The 25,639-nt window shown below is 36.8% G+C and overlaps 1 protein-coding gene, 1 long non-coding RNA gene and 1 other non-coding gene across 4 annotated transcripts; 1 reads left to right on the top strand and 2 right to left on the bottom strand.

Annotated features, from left to right (window-relative positions):
- The first annotated feature begins 1,376 nt into the window (after positions 1 to 1,376).
- LOC103453243 (protein argonaute 10-like) lies at positions 1,377 to 9,955 on the top strand. Of its 2 annotated transcripts, none has more exons than XM_029091454.2 (22): positions 1,377 to 1,945; positions 2,946 to 3,555; positions 3,797 to 4,005; positions 4,212 to 4,361; positions 4,461 to 4,594; positions 4,710 to 4,819; positions 4,908 to 5,014; positions 5,256 to 5,394; positions 5,500 to 5,616; positions 5,887 to 5,994; positions 6,264 to 6,335; positions 6,875 to 6,997; positions 7,096 to 7,255; positions 7,392 to 7,513; positions 7,739 to 7,876; positions 7,958 to 8,100; positions 8,258 to 8,320; positions 8,435 to 8,498; positions 8,588 to 8,723; positions 8,831 to 8,904; positions 9,191 to 9,317; positions 9,441 to 9,955. In XM_029091454.2, the coding sequence occupies exons 2-22, from the start codon at positions 3,061 to 3,063 to the stop codon at positions 9,620 to 9,622; spliced, it is 2,973 nt and encodes a 990-aa protein (XP_028947287.2). In that variant the 5' UTR covers positions 1,377 to 1,945; positions 2,946 to 3,060; the 3' UTR covers positions 9,623 to 9,955. The 2 variants fall into 2 exon arrangements, with proteins under 2 accessions (XP_028947287.2, XP_028947288.2); XM_029091455.2 differs by lacking the exon at positions 1,377 to 1,945 and adding an exon at positions 2,188 to 2,529.
- A 5,788-nt stretch (positions 9,956 to 15,743) lies between these two features.
- Positions 15,744 to 17,367, bottom strand: LOC139191017 (uncharacterized). The gene is made up of 2 exons (XR_011575149.1): positions 17,139 to 17,367; positions 15,744 to 16,094 (listed from the first exon to the last, which is right to left on the bottom strand). It is a non-coding gene; the product is annotated as an uncharacterized lncRNA (long non-coding RNA).
- Positions 17,182 to 17,320, bottom strand: MIR167J (microRNA MIR167j). Its single transcript, NR_120901.1, has one exon. It is a non-coding gene; the product is annotated as a microRNA MIR167j (primary transcript).
- Positions 17,368 to 25,639: the final 8,272 nt, after the last annotated feature.

Genomic DNA, 25,639 nt, shown 5'->3' with positions numbered 1-25,639 from the left:
ATTATATTATTGGCACAAACCATTAAATAACGTTATATTCGTGTTAAGATATTCAAACCGAACATATGAATATGGTAGACCTCAGTGCAGTGAACCAGAGCAATAGGTCCAAACATCAAACCGCGGGAAAAGCAGAGAAAAAAGAAGCTGGGTGGGCCCAAGACGGTTCAGGAGAGGATCCTGATCCCTCATCTAATCCCCATAGATATTATATATATGTATAGACTGGAGCGTTACAGGCTTTATTTTACAGTGTTTTATCAAAGTTACAATTTTTAGTTTTTAGGTTAAATCTTAAAAATTTTAACTCAAAAAATTTAAATTTTAATTCAGAAATAATTCTTTTGCTCCAATTTTTTTAGGTTAAATTTCTAGCACAAGATATGTAAAGAATGAATTTATAATATTTTTTTCTTAAAGTAATCTTAAAAATAAAAATTATGTAGACGATTTTAATTTAATTTTATGAATATTTTAACTTAAAAATATTTTGGTTCCGATAAATATGAAATAATCATTATACCGACACCATAAAACTTGTGGAACACTATGAAAGAATATAAATTACATGAAATAATTTTTTTAATTACTTTAGTTGTTGAATTTAAATTTAGACCGTTAGATCTGTTTTTCTACTGTTGCATTCAATAAATTTATAAATATAAAGCTACAAAAAAACACATATATGGTGGGGTCAGCCCACTAACCCAGTGTATCCTAGCCTAAATTTTCCTTAAAAATAAATTTTGAGTTAAAACTCATATTTGCCTTATAATTAGAACAAGTTGGGAAAGTTTAAAACCTAAAATTTTAATTTTAGTCTAAAGATTGGAATAATTCGGAAAAAAAAAGAAGAAGATTGGAATAAATCTTGGACAAGGATTGTCTGCCCTCCCACTTCCAGAGCCCTTCCGTGCCCTACTATTTATATGGTCACAGTTAAGCCACGTCAACATTTTATATTACTATTCATTTTTATCTTATTATCTCTATAAAAAAATATAAAATGTTGACGCGACTTAACCGTGATTACACAAAACAGGACAGCACGAAAGGGCACCGAAAATGAGAGGACAGACCATCCTTGTCCATAAATCTTAAGCCAAACAGTGGGAAGTTGTGGTTCTGGTTGTTGTGGGTACATAAATAAAACATTACATATAAAAAAAAATTAAAGATATAAAATTGATGAAGGATTAAAAATGGATAATAAGAAAAAACAAAGAAATTATGAAATAGGACTGGACAGTGGGGACTGAGAAGAGAGAGAGAGAGAGAGAGCTGAAATGGAGAAGTCTGCAAGGACTGCAAGTTCGAATTATTCTTCTTCTGTGTATGATTGCTTTTATAAATACTCGGTGCTCTTTTGGACGCATACCCATTTCCTTCCATTCCATCCATCCAATTTCCCTCCCACTCTCTCTCTCTCCTCCCTCTCTCTCTCTTCTGGTTTTTCTTTTTATAATAAATGGTCTTTGCTGCGTCCCCGAGGCAGTGCTGTTGGTTCAGAACACAACCCAAACTGAAGAGAGAGAGATAGAGAGAGAGGGAGAGGAAGAAGCCATATTTAAAAGCAAAGAGATTAGGTCTTCAAGCCTTTTACACGTGATAAAGAAAACACCAAAAGCACTTGCATGCGTGTATAAAGATTCATCATCATCCGCATCACTCCCCCGTCTCTCCCCATCTGTCTGACGCAAAAAACTCTCTCTCTCTCTCTCTCTCTCTCTCTGAATCTGAATCCCCCACATAACCCATCTTTTAAATCTCTGCCCTTTTGGTCCCCTTTCCATCCCAACCTTAAAACTTTCAATCCCCCAGTTTTTTTTTTCAATCCGAAGATCACTGATTTAATTTGTTTCTCGAGTGACTCAGTGAGTTAATTGCTAGCTCGTTCACAGTTGCTGCTGCTGCTCAGTGAGTTTAAATGTCTGGTTGGTTGTTGGTGAGTAGTCTCCAGCTTTGTTTCTTTTGGGTTTCTCTTGGACTTCGTGGGTGTATTTAATGGACTCATTATACATATATATATTTATATATTTATTTATTTTGTTTAATTTCTGTGTGTGGCATTAAGTTGGATAGTGATTTTACTGCCCCTTTCAATGTTTATTCCTTCCTCTTGGATATGTTCTTGATTTTTGTTTTCTTCTCAGTGTTTTTATTCTACTTCTTTTAGCAGTCACAAGGTCTCAAATCTTCCCACACAAATTTAATAGTGTTATTATATTTCCTTTCAAGCGTGTGTGTGTGTATATATATATATATGTGTGGGTGTGTGTGTGTGTGTGTATTTATAATGTATTTTCTTGTGTTTTTATCTGCTTGGGCTTATTCCTTGTTATGTGATATTTTGACAAAATTTCAGTTTTGAGCACCAGACAGGCTCAAGACTCTGGTTCGGGTTTTTCCATTTTTTTCAAGTTTCTATTCACCATAATATTATTTTTATTTTATTTTATTTGTCTCAAGAGATTTCATGGCCATTGGGTTGCTCATAGAAGCATTTGGTGGAACGCCTGGGGTTTTTGGGTAATAGTCTGTTTTGTCTGTGCATTTATGATTTTATTTTATTTTTCTCCTCGAATGTTTTTATTTAATTTGTTATATTTTATTGGTTTTATTTACTGAATGGCTCTGCAAATCACAAGTCAGAAGAAACTGTTGCTCTTCTGGTTTCTGGGTTTTGGTATTCAGTTTTGTATGTACATGTAATTTTTAGAGGGGTCAAAATCCGCAGAAACAGAGTTGAACAGTTGAAGTTTCAGTTTTTGCAAAGGAATAGTAATGCTTGTTCATTTATTTACCCCTACTGTTTTACCTTGCGTACAAGACTCTGATGAAATTGAAATCTCATTAATATTTTCACCGTTTATTCATAGTTTAAGAAATTTATTGAGGTCCTTTTGATCTGACATGCCATTTCTTCCTGTATGTTTTTCTTCCAGTGGAACTAGTGTTTAAATCTGTTGGAAATTGAGTGAAACAACTAGAAGGGAAGGCATTGTGTTTTTGTGCAGTCTGGTGAAAGTTTTAACCTTTTGACCAAGTGCTTCTGCAAACATGCCTATAAGAAAGAAGGAGAGCTCGGAGCAACACCTTGTGATCAAACCCCACTTGCAGAACCCAGTGAACCCAGTTCAAAAGGCACCGAAAACTGCCCAAAATGGCAAAGGTCCACCACCCCAGGAACCCCAAAACCCCAAACTCCATAACCAAACATCATCTCCAGCAAAAAACAGAGGAAGAAGAAGGGGCAGAGGCGGTCGGAAGTCCGATCAAGGTGATGTTTGTATGCGGCCGAGCTCGCGGCACTGCGCTGTGGCTCATCTACCTGCCTCACCAAGCTTGGGTGGTGCTGCTCCTCTAGCTACTAGTCCAAATGGTTATGTGGAAAATGGTGGCAACTCGGTTTCCATGGAGATGGGGTTTCCGACTTCGAGCAAGTCGTTGAGTTTTGCTCCTCGGCCTGGTTATGGACAAGTTGGGATCAAGTGTATTGTGAAGGCCAACCATTTCTTTGCAGAGTTACCAGAGAAGGACTTGAACCATTATGATGTAAGCTCTTTTGTTTGATGTTTCTGCTGTGCCATAAAAATTGGGCCCTTTAATCGGACACTCAACATGTTTATGATGTTTTTACTTTTCATAATTTCTTTTGCATTGCAGAAGAAATTGAAAAAAGCACTGTTTTTACCGTCCTTTTCTTATTGTGGCATTTATGAGAGTTAAATTTGAACTAAAATCTTGTTCTTAATGTCTGTTTGCCTTTTCGGCATCGGTAATCTGACTCTTGCAGGTTAGCATAACTCCTGAAGTTGCATCGAGAGCTTTGAACAGAGCTATCATGGCAGAACTGGTGAGGTTGTACAAGGAATCTGACTTAGGAATGAGACTGCCTGCTTATGATGGTAGAAAGAGTTTGTACACTGCTGGTGAGCTGCCCTTTGCTTGGAAGGAGTTCAATATTAAGCTTGTTGATGAACCGGATGGAATCAGTGGCCGAAAGTAAGGACATCGCCTCCTGTTTTCCTTCCGTTTCAGTGTAGACTCTTATATATTGACTTGGATTATAATAATACCTAACACAAACTGGAAACAATAAAGTTTAAGAAATTTCCAACGGTCTTGTTTTGTTTTCTATACGATGAGCAATTGGAATTTGTCGTTATGATCTCCAAATGGAGCTAATTTCCGATTACCTAATATTTCAGAAGAGAAAGAGAATATAAAGTGGTAATTAAATTCGTTGCACGAGCAAACATGCATCATCTGGGCCAGTTTCTGGCTGGTAAGTGTGCTGATGCTCCACAGGAAGCGCTCCAAATTCTTGACATTGTATTAAGAGAGCTCTCAAACAAGAGGTATTACTTTATTACCAAACTGTAAATGCACTATGTTCTGTGGGTGCTGAGATTGATTTTATTATTAATTTGACCCGGTCTTCATTTGGTTTGGTAAAGGTACTGCCCCATTGGGAGATCCTTCTTTTCACCCAATATCAGAACACCACAACGGCTTGGTGAGGGGTTGGAATCGTGGTGCGGGTTTTACCAAAGTATAAGACCTACCCAAATGGGGCTTTCCCTCAACATTGGTTAGGAATTTAAAGTTATTTGAATTTCAAAAGGAACGCACTTATGGTTTGTGTCAATCTCATATCATCTCTCACATATTTTGTTTTTATTGTTTCTCTATCGTCACATTTGCAGATATGGCTTCAGCTGCGTTTATTGAGCCTCTCCCTGTAATAGAGTTTGTAGCCCAGCTTCTAGGCAAAGATGTATTGTCTAGAACATTGTCTGATGCTGACCGTGTAAAGGTACTTGATTCTTAGACTTTTGGTGTGATATGTTTCTGTTCCCATAATATCGAATTTAATCTAGAGCGTTAATTTAAATGTCTACCAGATTAAAAAGGCTCTTAGAGGTGTGAAAGTTGAAGTTACACACAGAGGGAGTGTTCGAAGAAAGTATCGAGTTTCAGGATTGACATCTCAACCTACAAGAGAACTAGTGTAAGTTTGAAGTAGCTCTAGGTTGGATTTTTTATCAGCTTTATTCGTTTTGTACTTATACACAGACAAGTACAAGAACCAAGGCTTGCTCTATATTTCCCATTTCCATATTAAATCTTTCCTTTTCCGAGGATCCTCCCCCACCCCCCTTCCATCTTCAGGAAGCAAGGCCAGAAGCTGTAATTTCTTTTCTTGATCGATTTTTACTAGTGTTCTATTTGCTGATGCTATGTCTGTTCAGGTTTCCTGTTGATGAGAACTTGACCATGAAGTCCGTAATTGAATACTTCCAAGAGATGTATGGATTCACCATTCAACACGGGCATCTTCCTTGCCTTCAAGTTGGTAATCAGAAGAAGGCAAACTATTTACCCATGGAGGCGAGTAATTGTCCTTAAAAACTTCTCATCTTCCCGGTGATTATTTAATTACAATTTCTTTTTCATAATTCTTATGTGGAACTTACATGCTCTAATCTCTTTCAGGCCTGCAAAATTGTTGAGGGGCAACGGTATACAAAGAGGTTGAATGAGAAGCAAATTACTGCTCTCTTAAAGGTTACATGTCAAAGACCTAGGGATCGTGAAAATGACATCCTGCAGGTGATTTTTTTTTATTTTTTTATTTTTTTATTTTTTATATATTTTAACATAGTTAAATTGCTTTTTCTCTCCTAACTTTCTTCCCAAGGAAATACAGATTTCCTGTATCAGTCGGGGTTTTCAGGAGAAAATAATAATAGTGAAATTGGCTGATAGTTTGATGTAATGACCAACTTGGGAAATGGTGAAAAAGTACATATTTGAAATATATTATCTATAACGCTAATACAAAGTATAATTTTTTTCCTTTTGAAATTAAAATGCTAGCAGACTGTTCAACACAACGCATATGACCAAGATCCTTATGCGAAGGAGTTTGGAATCAAAATCAGTGAAAAACTAGCTTCAGTCGAAGCTCGAATTCTTCCTGCTCCTTGGGTAATGCTTCCCCTCTATTTTTTTTTTCTTTGAAAAGTTTGTTTCAGTATAGGGTAGTGCTATCCACACCTATTTTACTTCTCACATCCCTCTCAATTTTTGGCCATTGGATTGAATGAATTGAAGAAGATCAGTGGCGAACAATTAACAAGGGTGTGTGGGAGGTAAAAATGGGTGTGTGAATAACGTTTTCCTTAGTATATATTCTCATTTTTCGTAGCAAGTTTGGAAAATATATGTTGACCATCCCAAGGAACCCTTACCTGCAGCTGAAGTATCATGAAACTGGAAAAGAAAAGAATTGTTTGCCTCAAGTTGGTCAGTGGAATATGATGAACAAGGTACCACACTTGTCAATTGCAATCTTGATTTTCTGGTCGTCGTACCCAGTGCACAAGGCTCCCGCTTTACGCAGGGTCTGGGAGAGGTGAATGTCGGCTAGCCTTATCTCCATTTATGGAGAGGCTGCTCCCAAGTCTCGAACCTGAGACCTACCGCTCATGGGCGAAGGCACTTGCCATCGCACCAAGTGCGACCTCTAAATGAATGTCGGCTAATCTTGATTTTCTAATTGTCATAAATTTCTAGATTACCTTTCTGATTTTGTAAATGTAATAACTCCATTTTCAGTATGTATAAGTGAGTCAAATTGGCCATTGAACCATCATGGTAATAACAGTTCCAATAGATAATCAATTCAACATGTACAACCTATCACACCTGATATTGTAGTACAATCTACACTACCGTGTTTAAAAATTTTCATTTCATAATTTCCTCCAATATCTGTTAAGGTGTTGCAAGGTTTTTATCAGTCATAATGTCTCCGTTCTATGGTTCTACTACTAATACTTTGGCTGCCTGTCTTCTTGTAATGCAGAAAATGATTAATGGAATGACTGTCAGTCGGTGGGCTTGTATTAATTTTTCAAGGGGAGTGCAAGAGAGTGTCGCACGTGGATTTTGCAGTGAACTTGCTCAAATGTGTCAAGTATCTGGCATGGTATTATTTCTGCCAATTTTTTATGTAAAGTGTTTTCTCTTATGTCATTTCTGCATGTTTCAGAATTTGGGATATAAATGTATTTTGCTATTCTGTAGGAATTTAATTCAGAACCTGTAATTCCAATCTACAATGCGAGGCCTGAACAAGTAGAGAAAGCTTTGAAGCATGTTTATCATGCGTCCATGAACAAGACCAAAGGAAAAGATTTAGAGCTCCTATTGGCCATTTTGCCTGACAACAACGGGTCCCTGTATGGTATGTCATACATGCCTGTGATTTCATTTAGAATATTGCATTAATATTTGACCTTGATATACTTAAAAATAAGCTTTATACCTGAGATTTGATCTGGAATTGTATATGTAGTTCTAATCGGATTCTGCTATTTTAGGTGATATCAAGCGAATATGTGAAACAGATCTCGGTTTAATATCACAATGCTGTCTCACAAAGTATGTTTTCAAGATCAGCAAACAGTACTTGGCTAATGTCTCCCTAAAGATAAATGTTAAGGTTTGTCCAATTCCACAATCTTGCATGATACTACGGTAACTGTGAATCATTTTACAATATATGACTTGAGACAGTTGTTGAGAATGACAACATCCTTTTTCTTTTTGTATGTTTTTACATTTTTATGGTAAAGATAATGGCCTCCTTTGTGTCATTGTAAACCTAGTCTCTTCACCCCTTATAATTACTGGATCCTGATGATTTTGGGACACGTCCATGGCGCAGATGGGTGGCAGAAACACTGTTCTCTTGGATGCTATCAGCTGCAGGATACCTTTGGTCAGTGATATACCAACCATAATCTTTGGAGCAGATGTGACTCACCCTGAGAATGGAGAAGATTCCAGCCCCTCAATTGCTGCTGTAAAATCCTTTATTACCTAGAAATTCTTTTGGCAATATGTGTTGAAACCTTCGTTGCTAATGGTGTTTGTACTTATCCAGGTGGTAGCTTCCCAGGACTGGCCCGAAGTGACCAAATATGCTGGATTAGTTTGTGCTCAAGCTCACAGACAGGAACTCATACAGGATTTGTATAAAACATGGCAAGACCCTGTTCGTGGCACAGTCAGTGGTGGCATGATCCGGTACGAGAAGTCTACAGCCAATTCTTTTCTTAATCTAGAGTGCATTCTTCCCCTACTAATGGAAATCCAATTTGGTCCTTGGATCTTCTGCTTGCATATAATGCTCTCCTTGCTTAGGTGTTAACATTCTATCTTTAACGTTATTCTGTTTGTCCAGGGATCTTCTGGTTTCGTTTAGGAAGGCAACAGGACAGAAGCCCCTAAGGATTATATTTTACAGGTAAATGTTTGTATTCCTAGTGCCAGTGTTTGTAACAAACAGTTTGATTATCTGTCTGCATTGTTTTTTCTTTGTGCCAATGTTCTTAAATTTGATGGAAATAATTCTGAGCAGGGATGGTGTAAGTGAAGGTCAATTTTACCAAGTCTTACTTTACGAGCTTGATGCAATCCGGAAGGTGAGAATTGATATATTTTATTTCATTATGGCTGGTAGCAATATATTAAAGATGAATGGAAATTACATTGATAAGTAATCTTCATACAGGCATGCGCTTCTCTGGAACCCAACTATCAACCACCAGTGACTTTCATTGTGGTTCAAAAACGGCACCACACACGATTATTTGCTAATAACCATAGGGACAGGAGCAGCATAGACAAGAGTGGGAACATATTACCTGGTAAAGTTAACCTATCTTAGAAACTTGCATCTGTCTGTCATGTTGCACCTTCTTGACTAATACAAAGTGTTTTGTGCTCTAATGTTTTATCATTTTACTGCTTTCAGGTACTGTGGTTGATACTAAGATTTGCCATCCAACCGAACATGATTTCTATCTCTGCAGTCATGCTGGTATTCAGGTAGAAAATTGTATTCAATTTTCATCTTTGCAGTTCTGCCCTGGAATTGGAAGCCTGGAAAAATTAAATATATCTCTCGATCTCATTGAAACCATATTCCAGAAAATCTGAACCAATCATGTTCCAAAAAAATCGCTTGTTGTGATCTTATAATTTCAAATAACATATGGGTGTAACCGCATAGAATCTTTTAAACAAATTTTAGTTGCATTTTCCATTTATAATGCTTTGTAAATTTTACAGTCTTTGATAGTTGAATGTGTGCATATTTTTCTTATATTGGCAGGGGACAAGTCGCCCAGCTCACTACCATGTTATTTGGGATGAGAATAATTTTACTGCTGATGGAATCCAATCATTGACAAATAACCTGTGTTACACATATGCAAGGTGCACGCGCTCTGTCTCTGTTGGTAAGTAATTGTTCTTCCATGTGACGTAGCCGAATAATTTTCTGCTCATGCATAATCAATTCTGCTATAAAGCCATGCTCTAGGTGAAAAAGGTTTTGAATTATCTGCTATGTCCTTTTGCAGTACCTCCGGCATACTATGCGCATTTGGCTGCTTTCCGTGCTCGATTCTATCTGGAGCCAGATATGCAAGAGAATGGCTCTACTGGTCACACTGCTAAGGGTACACGCGCTGCTGGCGAGTCTGGAGTGCGACCATTACCAGCCTTGAAGGAGAATGTAAAGAGAGTAATGTTTTATTGTTAGAAGTGGAAGAGGGTCGATGGTTTGGTCACTGAAACGAGATTAGCCAGAAAAGACGCTGCAATCACAAGATGATTGTTCACTGTTATTTTTCCTTCCTCACATACAAACCTTTTATGCGGGTTCAAGGTCTTCCGGTTTAACTAGCGGCGGAGGGAAGAACAGAGGGTGTTTCTGAGTTTAGATCAGTATTTATAGGGTTGAAAGAGTTGTTCCTTGATCACCATAGATAGCAGGTCCTTGTTCACTGCAGTGTAGACCCACTTATGGGGAGTCTATCAGTTGTAGGCTCTGTAAAGAAATGTTAATTAATGAATCTAATTTACATCTAGGAAATTTTTGCTTCAGGCTTCAAAAAATGCTTCTCAAACTACCAGTTGGCAGTTTTTTTACAAGTACATATTTCAGCATGAATGAGAAGAATCGCAAGTTACTACCTGCAATTACTTCTGCAAATCACCAGTTAGTTCTCAACCCAATAAGCTCTTCTAACATCGAACCTACAAATAAGAAACTACAATTCTCCAGTCCTCTGGATCATAGGATACTTCGGGTTCTTAAATAATCGTTAGAAAGAACCTGTTAAAACGGCGTAGAGTATCCAATACTTTGGACTGCCATAGGAAATCCCGATAAGAAATGCATATTGCCAAAGTTAATTGTTTAGATTTTTTTTTTCTTGGGAAATTCATCAAATGATCATTTTTTAAAGTGTAATTTTATTTGAATTTATGTTAACCTCTTTCTATATTCAAATTATTCTTTATACCCATATTATTTTTAAAGGGATTTTGCCCAAGTACTATTTGAACTTGCAAGCATATACGCCACCTAAACTTTCAATCTTTATTTTTTACCACCTGAACTCTCTAAACTGTTGGAATCTACCACCTACATTATTTGCCATCCATTTTGCCATTAAATCATGTCATGCAATTCTCATGTGGAGGGATATTTTTGTCAATTCACTTTCTAGGGCTTGTTGGAATCAATTTGTACAAAGGCAAAATGCATTTTCCCTGTAGTAGTGTTGGAGTCAGGTCAGAAGAGAAATGAAGAAGTTGATTTCGGGTTTGATTTTGGCAAGGGTTGTTGAAGTGATAATTATGCAAAAATATAGTATTTCATTTACAGTGAGTGGGTGTGTGATTCATCTTAATTTATTCAAATATTAGTTTTTCAAATTCTTGTGGAGGGAATTGCTGAACTAGGGTGGTACGAACTCCTAGTTAGGCTATATTATTTTGGAGCTAATTTGTATCTTAGTCAGCCTCATGAAGTTAATTGACGAAAATATTCCTATAGGTGACATGTTTTAGCAGCAAAATGGATGGAAAGTAAAGTAGATGGCAGATTCCAACAATTAAGAGAGTTCAGATAGTAAAATATAAAAATTGAAAGTTCAGATAGTATAAGCGCACATGTTTACAATTCAAGTAGTACTTCCCCAAAGAAACCCTACTTTTAATTAAAGAATTAATATCTCTTTAAAACTAAATTTACTACCTAAATTACCCTCACAAAACCAATTCAAAATATAAATTTATCTTTATAACCCATTTAAAATATAAATTCCAAATTGAGTAGTTTGGTGAAGATTTTACTTGAAAGCTGATAGATAAGAAGAAAGAACTTGGACTTCTCGAGCTTCTTGATCACCTCACATTAGGGATTTGCTATTACAAGCTAATAGATTAGAAGAAAGAATAAAACTAAACACATGATCAAACAAATTATGGAACTATATCAAACAAGCTTAGTCTGCCATAATATCGTACCTTGAGACCCTTTTTATCAACATTTTTTTTGGACCTCTTCAAGCATTGTGATCCCGCTCGTATCGATGCTTCCAACAACTGTAATTTGATTTTAATTTAGCATTAGACTCTCTCAATAAAGCTTAATGCCAGAGATCGTAAAAGTTAAATTATGACTGTTGCAGATTGATCACTTATTGCCAATGTCGAGTATAACATAGTATAAGCTTGTTTCTTCAAAAGATTTTATTGTCTTCCTCCTCATATATCCACCTTGATATCCTGTGAAACAGGTTTTAGCCGGAATAAATGTAAGATAAATATTGCGTGATGGTAGAGTTTAAATAGTGTGTGTTTAAAGATAAATTGTAGTTTTATTGTTAAGTTCATCTTGTACTTGATGGTAATTATGTAATAGAGTAAAAAAGACAATTCACATTTCAAGTTTAAAAATTGAGTATAGAAAAAGGTTATATGAATTCAAATAAAATTTCTCATTTTTAAATTTGAATCATTGAAATGATCAATTACTCTGTTGATATTCTATCGCTCTGTCGACATTTGATCATTTAACCATTTTGGATCCATTGTGAAAGCCAAATTAAAGCTTCTGAATAGCAACATGATCCTTGGGCTGTAAGTGTAGTCCCTCATTTTCGAGTAATAATATTTCATTTGTTCATATATTTGGACCAACTAGGAACTGAATTGACCTTTGACAATTAAAATACTATCATGTTAGCTCACCACATAATTTTGGGATTAAACAATATATCTTATAAATTTGAAAAAAAGAAGAAGCAATATATCTTATAAATTTGAAAAAAAAAAACAATATATCTTATAACATTGAAGTGAAAAAATGGGGGAAAAATATTTTGAACCCAAAATCTCTTGGAAATAAGTTCTTATATTAGAAAACCACAAAATTTCAAATGAAATTATTTACAAACTTCTGAGTAAAAATGGAAGCTGAGGGGCACTATCATGTAGTGTGTCTCCAGTTTTGTTTTTAATTCGAAGTGATAAACGATTCTATCTGTGTGTATTTAGCATAACGGTTAAAAATGCTTGGAAATGAAAAATTATGTAGTCAAACCAATACCAGCATTTTCTTAGAAAGGAAAAGGCAAATGAAAAACAATTTTTTTTTTACCAAACTAAAAAATTCAAAAGAAGTTTTACGCTTGTACTGTTACTAGTTACTGTCCGTTAAAGTGATAGCTAAGCTAATAAACAAACAAAGTAAAAAATAATAATAAGGGTTGTCACTTGTCAATCATAATCTGCAGGGTTGAAGTGCTAATTAACCATTTTAGTCTTATAGACCATTTATTCCTGACTCCCTACTTCTCGGACGAAGATTGTCTGCCCTCTCATTTTCTATCCCATTCCATCACCTCTTATTTTTCTAGCTATTGGTTTAATGTTGAGTTAATTTAATGTTCCAGATTTTACCACCTCACACATTTTCACTCTCCTTTCTTCCTCCTCACTTCTGCTGCTGCATTCACAGACCAAGAAACATTTTTACTCTCAGCCCACATTTTTTGTTTTGGTTTGGTTTGATTTGTTCTCTCTCTCTCTCTTCCCCTTCTCCCCTTTCGCCTTCCCATTATGGATCTCCTCCCATCTCCTTCTATCTCATGGATTTCTTCTTCCCAGTCTCCCATTGATTTCTTCACCGCCTACGCCTCTCGATTCACAATCGCCACAGTTCCCGAGTGTTTATTTCAATTTTTTTTAGTGCTCTCTAATCTGTTCATCCCCAAATCGTGACTTTCAGATGATTAAATTCATAAATTCTTATTTTTTTTCCAACACTCTGGATTCTGGGTTCTCTGTTTCTGAAAATTTGCATATAATCCCATCTGGTTTTTTTTTTTTAATTGATAAAAAAAACCATATTTTGTAAAAATTTGGTGTTTGAATTTATGGGTTTTTCTGAAAAATGGTGACTTAATCTGGGAATGCTCCATTATGTTGTGGACCATGTGTATTGTGCATTCATGCACAGAACGAAGATAAGCCCTCCATTGTAATTCAATGGCATTCTTGGTGGAGGATGTTGGTGTTGTGCAGCTGAAAATGTTTCTTGGTCTGTGGATGTAGCGGTAGAAGCGAAGAGGAAGAAAGGAGAGTGAAAAATGTGTGAGGTGGCAAAATCTGGAGCATTAAATTAACTTAACATGAAATCAATCGCTAGAAAAATAGGAAGGAATGAAAAGGGATGGAAAATAGGAGGGCAGACAATCGTCCACTTCTCTCAACCTCTGCTCTCCTGCTGCTGGGCTTGTTTCCTTACAATTTCTATGCATTTGGGCGCCAGTCTTGTTTTCTTGCGCTCTGCTCTTGTTGTCTTTAGGGTTAACACATTCATTTGTTATATAAAAAAATAATAATAAAAAATTAAATAAAATTAAATTAAAAAAAAAAAAGATGTCATTTCTTGGTCGTTCTTTGTTTTCTACCGAGGATAAATTCAGAATTGTAGTCTGATTTTTCACTCTAATTTACAACTAGTATTATAACTAAAAATCCTTTAATTGAGATATTTGAATTTAGCAAAATATGCACCTTTAGTCCTTGGCGTTAACTTTAGTTAGAAATTCTGGTAGTCTGATAATATGGCACATATATAGATCTTACATATCGAAAAACAAAAAATATACATCTTACATATCCAATTTTAGATATGTTTTCAAGAACACAATCTACACAAGGGTGAAAAGTTAATTGATAAATATAAACTAGGGTGACAACAAGGGACCAAATCTAAACTAGAGTGCAAGTTCTATTTCCTGCCACAATCAAATTACGGAAAATTTTATGAAGTGTGAATGTTTTGTTAAATCCAAAGATCTTAATTGACGAATTTTTAGTTTAGAGACCGAATATAAACTACGGTGAAAATTCAAAGATAGATTCTAAATTTTACTATTTTATCACACGAGAGCCTAGTTGTTGTAATGTTGTTAGAGAGAAACTGAGAACCTAGTATTGGTGAGAAAAAGATGCCAAGGTGAAGGTATCCCAAGTCTTTTATCAATGGCAAATGTAGGGTTTATATCTGGCAGCCACAATCTTAAGGTAAAGGATTTTGTTCTCAATCTGCGACTATTGCTCTATATCTTCTAAAGGGGTTGTGATTGAAGAGGGGGCCAAGATATCTTCGAGTCTATGAATAGCTCTGCCTTGCTGATCACACTCTATGTGTTTTAACGTTTCTACATGACACCACTTTGACATGTATAATCTTTGTGATACTGTTGTATTAACATCCTTGCATATATGATCTTTTGTATTATTGTGCCAGAATGAAATATCATTTTTGGTTATGCGACACCCCTATTCACCATCTTATGCTGATAATTTGTATTATATATCTATATGATTTCTAGTAGAAGCAAATATCTAAATACATATCAACGGATGGATCATGGATGTGACTTGGTTGCTAATATTGGATGAAATGGAATAATGATTCCCACTTTCAAGTTAATATTTTTTAATGTAAAATTAGCTTGCGTTATTCATATTGTGTCAGGTACAGTCGCAGTTTTGTACATCTAGTCATCTTTTTGTTGTGTGAGACACTTATTATAACCCTAGGTATGATGCTCCCACATTTTTCCCATTTCCGGTTCTACTTCTTATACTGGCAATTAGCCTCTTTGGATTCTTTCTTCCGTCGATCATGTTATTAGATATTAATCTTCTCACAAGCAGATGAGTTCACAATAATGTACATTAATGCATGTTAGACTATGTAAAATTATCACATATCACACAATTAAGGCGCCGAGATTAATTAATTGGTGTAATAATTATTTTATTGCATGCCCATCTGAATTCTGAAGCAAGCTGCTGTGCTGGGAACATTATAGCCATTGTCATCGTCCATCTCATATGACCTCATATTTAACTAACGTCTTTCTCATGAGTGGTTATTGACAGATGAGGAGTCTGGAAAGAGTTGGGAGAATCAAACAAGTGAAGCTTTAGATTATTTGGTTCTCCGGGGAAATCTGAAAACTCCATGGAATCTTTTCCATTTGTACATTCTACCAAAAGAGAGGGCCCAAAGTCCAACAAGCAGCATACAGAGAAACTCTTGAGAGAGAGAGAGAGAGAAAGAGAGAGAGAGAGAGAGAGAGAGAGAGAGAGAGAGAGAGAGTTACATTATTAACTATGCAACCAAGGGGAAGGAGAGTTGGTTCACATGGGATCGCAGTTGAGAAATTACATCATCAATTGCTATCCCATTGTGCACTTAGGAAGATACAGCCAATCTCACAGGTTATCTACTGAGAAATGAAATTTGCCAGAACCGATCTTTGTGTCTAGTTTGTATGTGATGGAGTGACTAATATAAAATATTTCTTTTCAATTTGAATCCAGGTGGTGGAGAGAAACTTACATGACATGGATACACTACTATTGTGATATCTTGTGTCAATAATACGATGTTACATGGAGAGAAATTTTCCCGTCATTGTATTATTGACACAGGGCGGCAGAGTACCTGTGCCATGTACGTGCTCCTGAAGGTCTCATGCTTGTGGCTGCATATTCTGTTTCTCATGAGCACTAAAACTGCAGCCTGTACTCAAGAGTTGGCTGCAACATAGCCAGCATAGAAAAAAGTTTGTCTCGTTAGACGTCCCCCAAGGGCCACTGTAATCACATCCCAATCCCTTCTTCTCCTTTCTTTCCATCTACATCAGATTAATTTGGAGAGGAAGTAAGCGAACTTTGAAACAATAACAGAAAATGTACAGCAAGTATATACTCATCCAATAAACCTATAAGCTCAAAAGGATGATATATCCAACCACTGAAACAAGACCATCAAGCCAGATACTAGCTTAACAAAAAGAAACTTCATTTTTACCATTCCTGCTTTTAATTGAAATAATATCAGTGTTTCCTATATCTCAAGCAGTTTCATCACCTGTTGTTTAAATTCCAGTGAATTTCATAAGAACTATAAATCGTTCTGAGATAATATGTGTGTGTGTGTGTGTGTGTGTGTGTGTGTGTGTGTGTGTGTGTGTGTGTGTACTCATAAGTTAAGACCATCTATCACACAGTCGAATGGCATTCAAACATATACAAAAGCCCATTGTTATTCCTGCAACAACCTGTGTAAGCACAGCGGTAGTAGTCCTAGTCCACTTCACTGTACCATCTCTCTCTCTCTAGAAAACTGGCCTGTATTGCATACCATACCCTAACCATTAACGAATACAAGAACCAAGCTAGGGCTTGATTCCCAATCAACAAACACAGAATAATTATTGAAAACTCCAATTGAAAATTTTAAATCCAGAGAAAAGATTCAGATAATCAGATGACCAAATTTCACAACATATATTAACTACGGAAAACCTCCATTAAATTAATCATGTTGAGATGATAAACACATGTGTGCACATATGAAATCTTAAGATATTGGCAGATTTGAGTACGACCGGTAGTATAACTAATATCCAACAAAGTGCACGGCTAGGTATTGGCTCGATCGCCAAAGTGCTAGTTGAGGAGCATGCAATCATCGTACTGCTTGGAGAAACACAAATTGTGTCATTCAAAAAACCCTAAAAACCCCAAATATCTGACATTTCCGTGCAAATTTTGCATAAAAATAGAAGAACAGATCAAGCATGAAAGTAATTAATCGATAAACCAGCCGAATTAATTATATATCCTAACGAATTATATATTGACAAGATAAATTTATTGAGATCATGAAATAATACCGTTTTATTTTCAGTAGCTAGGGATTGGTGTTATGTCGGAATTAGGGTTTTGATGGTCTCATGCTACCAACAACAGGTGAAACTGCCAGATGATCTGAGCTTCCCTAAACGAAGTAGGGAGTTATAAGATCATGCTGGCAGCTTCAACTGCTACCAGTGCATGATAAGAACATATGCACACTGGAAATTCCTTTCTGAGAGAGAGAGAGAGAGAGAGCTAGGGTTTGATGGCAAAAGAAGGAGGACGGGAGGAGGGTATAAATAGAGCCAGAAGTGGAATTACCATTTTATTTAGAATTAGACGGAATATTGGGGACTAAAATGCTAAGAAAAAATAATTAGAAAAAAAAAATAGATGTAAGAGGATTTAAGAGGGAGGAGGGTGGTCCCGATTGTGTGTTGTTTGCATATTGAATATTATCACGCCAAGACTATCCCCCATGCAGTTTGCAGACAGATTAGTGAGTGTTTCCATATATTGTGTGCATTTACATTAAAGGCTTTTAGGTTTGGGCCTCGGGCATGTGTGGGGGACCCTAAATTCACATCTCTCTCTCTCTCTCTCACTCTGCAACTGAAATAAGGCAAAAGTATAAACCACGACCATAAAAGAGCCAGTGGAAAAGAGATGACTAGTGTGTTTAAATTTTGGGACCATTTTGTACGGTTATATAATATTACAATTACATAAATATAGGTATTGCCTAAAATGTTTCACACGAGAGATTTTTCAGTGTGACCAATATACGAAGTGGTATATCACGTGTCACTATACAAATGGTGGAATATGTGTGCCAAAAAATTAATAACTTAAAAAATAAAATTTCTCACCACTTCTATTAAAACATGTGGTATATCACTTGTGTTCCATTCACAATGAAAATTTTCTCGTTTCACACATAAAAGGTGAAAGAAGAAAGCACCACAATTCTCAACCCAAGAAAATGATCTCTCTCTTTCTCTTCTCTAATTAATTTCAGATATATTTATTGCATTAAATCCATTCCGTTTAAGTATCTTTCTTACTTCATTGATAATAGCCCTTTTCTTTGCAAAATTTCCATTTGTTGAATTCTTGGTACAACCATCTGATTGACGCCAGCTGCACCATACTAGTTATTGGAAACATTTGATACCCTTCAAATTACAGAAGGAAAAAAACATTATTATCAAGAAAAGAAATTTTGATACCGACATTTAGGAAAATGACTACTGTTAAGAAAAAGCTCTGGTTGTTTAAAAATTAAATAGTGTTGTCTCTTTGTTTTCTAGGCACTAGGTGTGACGATGAGACCAATGTATGCAACTACCCTTTGGCTTAAAGCTTATGAATAGTAGAAACTAGATGTTAATTGGCAACCTAATATATTACACTACAAAAAAAAAAAAAAAAAAACACCCTTTCGTCTTGAACAAAATAAGGTTTTCGTCGCTAAAGGTTTTGCCCAACAAAAAATTCATCAGGCAAAAGTCGTTGCGCAAAGGTCTTAGCCGAAAATGTTGCCCGACGAAATTCTAGATTTTGTCAGACAAACATGTTTTGCCTGAAATGCGTTGACCAACTTAGCCCGAAGACAGGATTTTGTTGGGTTTGCCAAAATAAAAGAACTTTTTTTGGCTCAATGAAAAAGTTGTCGGGCAAGAAATTTAAAGAAAAAAAAAACATAATACATGCTTGACAAAAGTATTCGTCGAGCAAACTTTTTAATTTGACGAAAAAGTGGTGGAATTTTAAAGTTTGCCCGACGAATTTGGTATTGTTGGGCGAAGAACTTTGTAATTTTCATCGGCCAAACACCAAAATTTTAAGAAATTTCCCTATTTTATTTATTTATTTATTTTCCAACTGTTAAAAGATCGTCCAATTTGATGATCAAGTCAACTTAGTGTGTGGTTTTACCCTAAGCAACATTTTTTGCCAAAAAATCATCAAAATTAGAGCTAAAATAACCATTAATTCATGATGATACATTTGTAACTGTTGAGGAATTTCAGTTAGTTACCTACTCCTTGAAAGTTTGTTTTAGCTGATTTTTCGTGTATGCGATCTTGTGCTATATTCACAAAAGTGTGACAGTTGGATCGTTGAAATTAATTTCGTAGAGTACATATCCCGTCAACACAATAGATTTAACAAACACTTAGAGTTTATTATATACTTCTATTAAATTGATGATCGGTTCACTCATTGTACTCTTCTAGGTTGAGGAGTGTAGTTGCAGAAAAATCATCAAAATCGGAGCTAAAATAACCATTAAATAGTAATGATATATATGTTTGCAATTGTCGAAGGATTTCGTCGTTACCTAATCCCCGAAAGTTTGTTTTAGGTATTTTTGGTGTATGCGATCTCGTACTATAGTAAAAGTTATATCGTTGAAATTAGTTTCGTAGCTTGCTTATCCCGTCAATACAATAGATTCACCAAACACTTCGAGTTTATTTTATACTTCTATTAAATAGAATGTTAGATTTTGTGGTAACCACTAGTGTAAACATTTTTAAATTGATGATTGGGTTCATTCATCGTACTCTTCTAGGGTTGAGGAGTGTAGTTGCAAAAAAAAAAAAAAAAAATCGAAGCTAATATAACCGTTAAATTCTAATGATACGTTTCTAACCACCAAAGGATTTCGTTCTATTACCTAATCCATGAAAGTTTGTTTTAGATGATTTTTAGTGTATGCCATCCCCGATTATATATCGGCTATATTGACGGTTGGATTGTTCAAATAAATTTCGTGGACTGTGAAAATCATCGAAGAAATGGAATATGCCAAAATGTCCCTCACTTTTGCCCAACGAAATATTTCATATTGTCCGACGAATTGTAAACCCCCCTAAACCCTAAATCATAAAATATACCTTTACTTGACGAAACTTGAAGGGTTAGTTGTGCAAAAGTTGGCATATTACGCGCCATTTTTTTCCTTGGCACGAATACTTTGCCCATCAAACTTTTTCATTGGGCAAAGGTCTCTGAAAAAACGAAAACTTTGACCACTTCTACCCAACCAATTGCCGGGTAAAGTTGCTTTGCTTGTCGAAAATTACTTTACCTGACAGAAATTGGTTCGTCGGGCAAATGGTAATTTTGCATTGTGTTAGTGTCTAAAAGCGCAAATATGCCTAATCCTTTCTAGATTTTTTTTTTGAACAAAATAAAAATCGCAAATATGCCTAATCCTTTCGAGATTTTTGCCCACGATCGTTATTCCAATGACATTTTATTGGTAGAAATCTAGAATCTCAATTTCCAAAAGGACTTTTTGGGATATCATTTTTCTTCTGTTTTGGTTTTGAAACTCATGCTTTCGTTTTCTTATTAATTAAACAAAAACACAGCATTTGTTTAATTTAGAATTCTTTCGTACAATGCAAATGAATATATTCCTTAAATAATAGGGTAATTTTTTAAATCAATGAAATGTTACAATGTTAACAATAAACAATATTTATGCTAATTATAAGATGTGAATGATGTATTGTGGTATACTAATGCACTTAAAACAAACAAAAATTAAAAAAATATGAAACTGCAGCCGGCACCCCTTCTCCTTCATATTTTTCATATTTAGGAGGAGCTTAATTCTCCAATTTTATGTTAATTATAAGTAAGTCAATTATGTATTATGATACAATCATGCACTTAAAATACACGAAAATTACAAAAAATACGACTACAGCTGACATCCCCTTTCTCATATTTTTCATATTTAGGAGGAGGTAAATTACTAATCACAACAGTAATTGCATTGCAGTTTTCCAATCCAAGGGAAACAACAACAACAACAACACGAAGTGAGGTCGGCTATATGAATCCTAGAACGCCATGTGTCATGTCTTCTGTTAGATCCAAGTACTCTAAGTCTTTTCTTAGAGTCTTTTCCAAAGTTTTCCTAGGTCTTCCTCTACCTCTTCAGCCCTGGACCTTTGTCTCGTAGTCACATCTTCTAACCGGAGCGTCAATAGGCCTTTGTTGCACATGTCTAAACCACCGTAACCGATTTTCTCTCATATGTCCTTTAATTTCGGCTACTCCTACTTTACCTCGGATATCCTCATTCCTAATCTCATTCTTTCTTGTGTGCCCACACATCCAACAAAGCATCCTTATCTCTGCTACACCTATTTTATGTACGTGTTGATACTTCACCGCCCAATATTTTGTGCCATACAGCATCGTCGGTCTTATTGTCGTCCTATAAAAAATTTCTTTAAGCTTCAGTGGCATACGACAGTCACACAACACGCCGGATACACTCTTTCACTTCATCCATCCATTTGTTTTCTATGGTTGAGGTCTCTATCTAATTCTCCTTTTTTTTTGCAAGATAGATCTTAGGTAGTGAAAGCGGTCGCTCTTTGGTACTTCCTGGTCTCTGATCCTCACCCCTAACTCATTTGGGCCTCCATTTGCACTGAACTTGCACTCCATATATTCTGTCTTTGACCGACTTAGGAGAAGACCTTTAGATTCCAACACTTCTCTCTAAAGGTTAAGCTTCGTAATTACCCCTTCCTAAGTTTCATTTATCAACACTATATTGTCTGCGAAAAGCATACATTAAGGAATATTATCTTGAATATGTCCCGTTAACTCATCAATTACCAATGCAAAAAGGTAAGGACTTAAAGATGAACCTTGATGTAACCTTACAATTATGGGGAAGCTTTTGGTTTGTCCTTCATGAGTTCTTATGGCAATCTTTGCTCCATCATACATATCCTTTATAGTTTGGATATATGCTACTCATACTCCTTTATTCTTTAAAATCCTTCAAAGAATGTCTCTTGGGACCCTATCATACGTGTGGAGCAAAAAATAATCAAGAAAAATATGGAGGCTTCACATGGACTTTTGGGTTAAAAAGACAAAATTACCATTAAGGCACATTGGATTCCCACGCGCATGTAACGGACAATAACGGCTCAATTGAGGTCAAAGGTGATCAAAATGGTATTCTTTTAAAACCCTCTCATCACTCCTCATTAAATCCTCACCCACAAGGTAACTCCTAATTATTCTTTTCAAATTGGGATTAATTACCAAATTAATTGCAAGATATTATTTCACATAATATCTTGCAATCAATCCCACAAATCAACCATATGTGGTCGGTCGTAATTCTCCTAATAGGGCCGGCCACAGCCCTATATATAGTCCCACATTTCTCCAAAAATCTAAGTCCAATTATCTTCTAAAATTCTCTAAACACTTTCTCTCTCAAATTCTAACCTTGGCATCAGAGATTCTTCGGCCAAAGCCTCTCATTCATCATGGGCGTGTGAGGCTTTTGGCCTTGATCTTAGGTGTTAATTGTTTTGCAGGTGCATTTTCGTCCAAGAAAAAGAAGGCGGAAATTTGCATCCACATGTCATCGTGCCAAGTATCAGCACTCTACTGTCAAGCATCGAGCAGAACAGTAAGGAGAGGGCCATAAGCTTAGATTTGGCAGAGGAGAAACGCGAACAGACCATCACCTGCATCATAGCCTACCAGTAGCAACTATTCTCCAGCTACAACAAAAGGGTCAAGATCCAACAATTCTAGCTCGGAGATCTAGTCTTAAGAAAAACCTTCATCATTGCCCGCAGATAAGGCTCCAAAAAGATGGATCCCATATGGGAAGGTCCGTACAAGATCAACAGAGTAGGCGGCAAGGGTAGTTACACCCTCGCCACCATGAATGACAAAGAAATCGAAAATCAGTGGAACGTCTACAATCTGAAGAAGTACCATGTGTGACCTCCCACTACATCAAAGCCCGAAGACTCAAGCAACTCGACGGGCATCACCTCGCAAGCCAAGGACTATCCAGTTGTTATGCAGTACCTGCCTTGTAGCTAAGTTTTCGTTCGTTTCACTCATTTTTCAATGAGGAATTCAGAAGTAATCTACAACTTGGCTCGGTTACATGCTTACAACAACTGATCACTCCTGCGCTTTAAAAGAAGACCGCGCATTTCTTAAGGACTTATCGCAGGAATTGCACCCCCCTAAGGATCAACCATGCTCTCTAATGCAAGAGGGTAAACTAATTCCCCGACACCCATGTGGGTTTGCTATCCAGTGTGAGAGGATATACTAATTTCTTTCCAATGTGAGAGGGTAAACCAATTCCTCGACACCCACATGGGTTTGCTCTCCAATGCAGAAGGATAAACTTTACACTCCGAATATCTAAACGTGGATGAGTCAGGCTGCCTTAGTGTAACTAGGTGCACGATGGCTTGCGCCAGGATTCCTAGAAGTAACCACAATAGTCTTTTTCAAGGCTTATGTAACTGAAGGATTTTGGGTCTCTTGGCCTAATCTATGGGGAATTAAGCCTCAGAGACAGAGGAGGCACATTACGCAGTACGCCCTATGGATGGCTGCTCTGGAACCCTAAAGCTACTACCGAGTGCACTAAGGTAGCCTACGGTTTCCAGAAGACTGCCTATGGCTTGCCCTTCGAGCAGTAAGCCATATTAAACTTATATAACCGCACATTTTTGTGAAAGGTTAAACAAGTTAGCGTGCATATATAAAGCTTTATCCACTGCCGACATGTTACACAGTCGATAAGCTTTACCTCTGCCAAGTGCAAAATGATCATTTAGATCTACACTAATTCCTAAAGTGTTGTGATACTTGCTACGCAATCCACGAAATTGGTTACATAAAGAGCAAGGAGTTCTTTCGGACCTTTGCTTATAAAATTCCATATAACCACGTACCTTCGATACAAAAGGTTAGCGAATTTCATAAACCAAAATCTTTAGTATGTTGTGATGCAGGCCACACAGCTCAAAGGATTGAAGAAATACAAGGTTAACAGCCAAGTGGTCACACGAACTCGTCTGTTTCTATAAGTACGGCATTCGGCTGCTGACCCTGTGGCTAACAAATTTGGAAAAAGTTCTACACCAACACCTACGGCTACATAGGCTACGCAGGCCTGTCTGCTTATAGAAAAGCAGCACGCCTGCCGCTAGCCTAAAAGTCAAAGGTTGGGCCGTAAACAAAATAAGCGAATATGAAGAAAAATGAAGAAGGCAAGTTTATTAAATTTTTTAGCAAAATTGATAAACAAATAGCAAAGGTCGAATGAGTTCAAGCAAAGCAAAAAGCAACAAGGGAAACAAAGAAAATCCTAAAGGCTACCTATAAGACTACTCTTCAGCAGCTTAGACATCCCACGATTACTAGGTCGCCACACCTTCAGCAGCCGCAACTATCTCAACAACGACATCATCCAACGCTTCATCCTCAGCTACCTCAACCTGGGCACCAACTTCCCCTACTACTTCACCAATGGAAGCCTCAAAAGTAAAGGTAATCAAGTCTTCTACAGAAATAGAGAAGATCTCGAAGTCTTTCCCAGCAAACTCAAAGTTAAACGGCCTACCAAAGAGAACCCAGTTGTAGAAATCAGCCTGACTCTGAACAAGTGAAGCCTTAAGCCCAGCATTCTCATCATTCAGCAGCTTGTTCTACTTGAGCAGACCAACACGGACACGCTGCAACTCATCCACTTATTTAGTTAGACTTTCGTTGATCTTCAGTGCACCTTGGAGTTCCAACACTTGTTGAGGTTCAAGCCTATCGACGATCTTCTTGAAGTGGATCACTTGATTATAAGCAGCAATCATCTTTCATCCTTTGCGTAAGCAGCATAATGAAGCTTAGAAATGGCACGCTTAAGATCTTGAATTTGAGGTATGTAACATCCAATCTCATTCTCTACACTTTCATACTTAACTTGAATTGTGTCAAGCCTAGTCTTCAAGTCAATGATCTCTTGGCGAGCGGTCTTAAGCTACAAAAAAGTGAGGGCAGATATATTAGACCCCTTCAAAGCGATGAGCTCAAACTCCAACCTCTTGATCTTCTCGCCCGAGGAATAAGTTTCAGCTGCCATAGTTTTTGCCACCTCTTTAGCAGCTTTGGTAACCTCTTGGTCAAGGAATATAGACTCAGTTGCCAAAATTGTCATTTTTTACATGATAGCAAGAAGTGCAGTTTTCCTATATTCGGTTACATGCTTCGTAAAGGAACTTGGGCAAACAACCCCTCTTCAAGCTGACCTGGTTTCAAGAGCACACAAATCTCAGCAGCCTTCCTAGAAACAGGCTTGTTGGATTTCTCACAATTGCCCACGTGAGCAGTCTTCTTTTTCTCAGCAGGCGAATCAATCTTAGCAGCAAATGGAGCGGGCCTTGGTGCCACTTTAGCAGCAAAGTCCACCTTATCGCCTTTTATAGTAGCAAGCATCTTTAAAGGTGAACCAGACTTAGCTCCCAACAAATGTCTTAGTATAAAATTTGGCACTGAGGGCATGACATAACATATACGCTAAGCAATCCTATCAGCCATAATACTAGCCATTTTTGGCATGGAAGACGCCACATGCTCAGATTTAGCAGCCTCATTTTTCTTCTCATTAGAAGAAGTCAAGTCAATCACAAGCCTCTTGGCAGCAGGTGGACCCTCACGACCAACGGAGGAAGTCTTC

Source organism: Malus domestica, chromosome 13, assembly GCF_042453785.1.
Source record: "Malus domestica chromosome 13, GDT2T_hap1".
NCBI lineage: Eukaryota > Viridiplantae > Streptophyta > Magnoliopsida > Rosales > Rosaceae > Malus > Malus domestica.
Note: the sequence above shows the minus strand (reverse complement) of the source record. Positions and strands in the feature narration are given on the sequence as shown.

Coding starts and splice junctions, on each gene's coding strand:
- LOC103453243 (XM_029091454.2), top strand. CDS start 3,061: ATGCCTATAAGAAAGAAGGAGAGCTCGGAGCAACACCTTGTGATCAAA. Junction 4,820..4,907: donor CTGATGCTGACCGTGTAAAG/GTACTTGATTCT, acceptor AATGTCTACCAG/ATTAAAAAGGCTCTTAGAGG. Junction 6,336..6,874: donor AGTGGAATATGATGAACAAG/GTACCACACTTG, acceptor CTTGTAATGCAG/AAAATGATTAATGGAATGAC.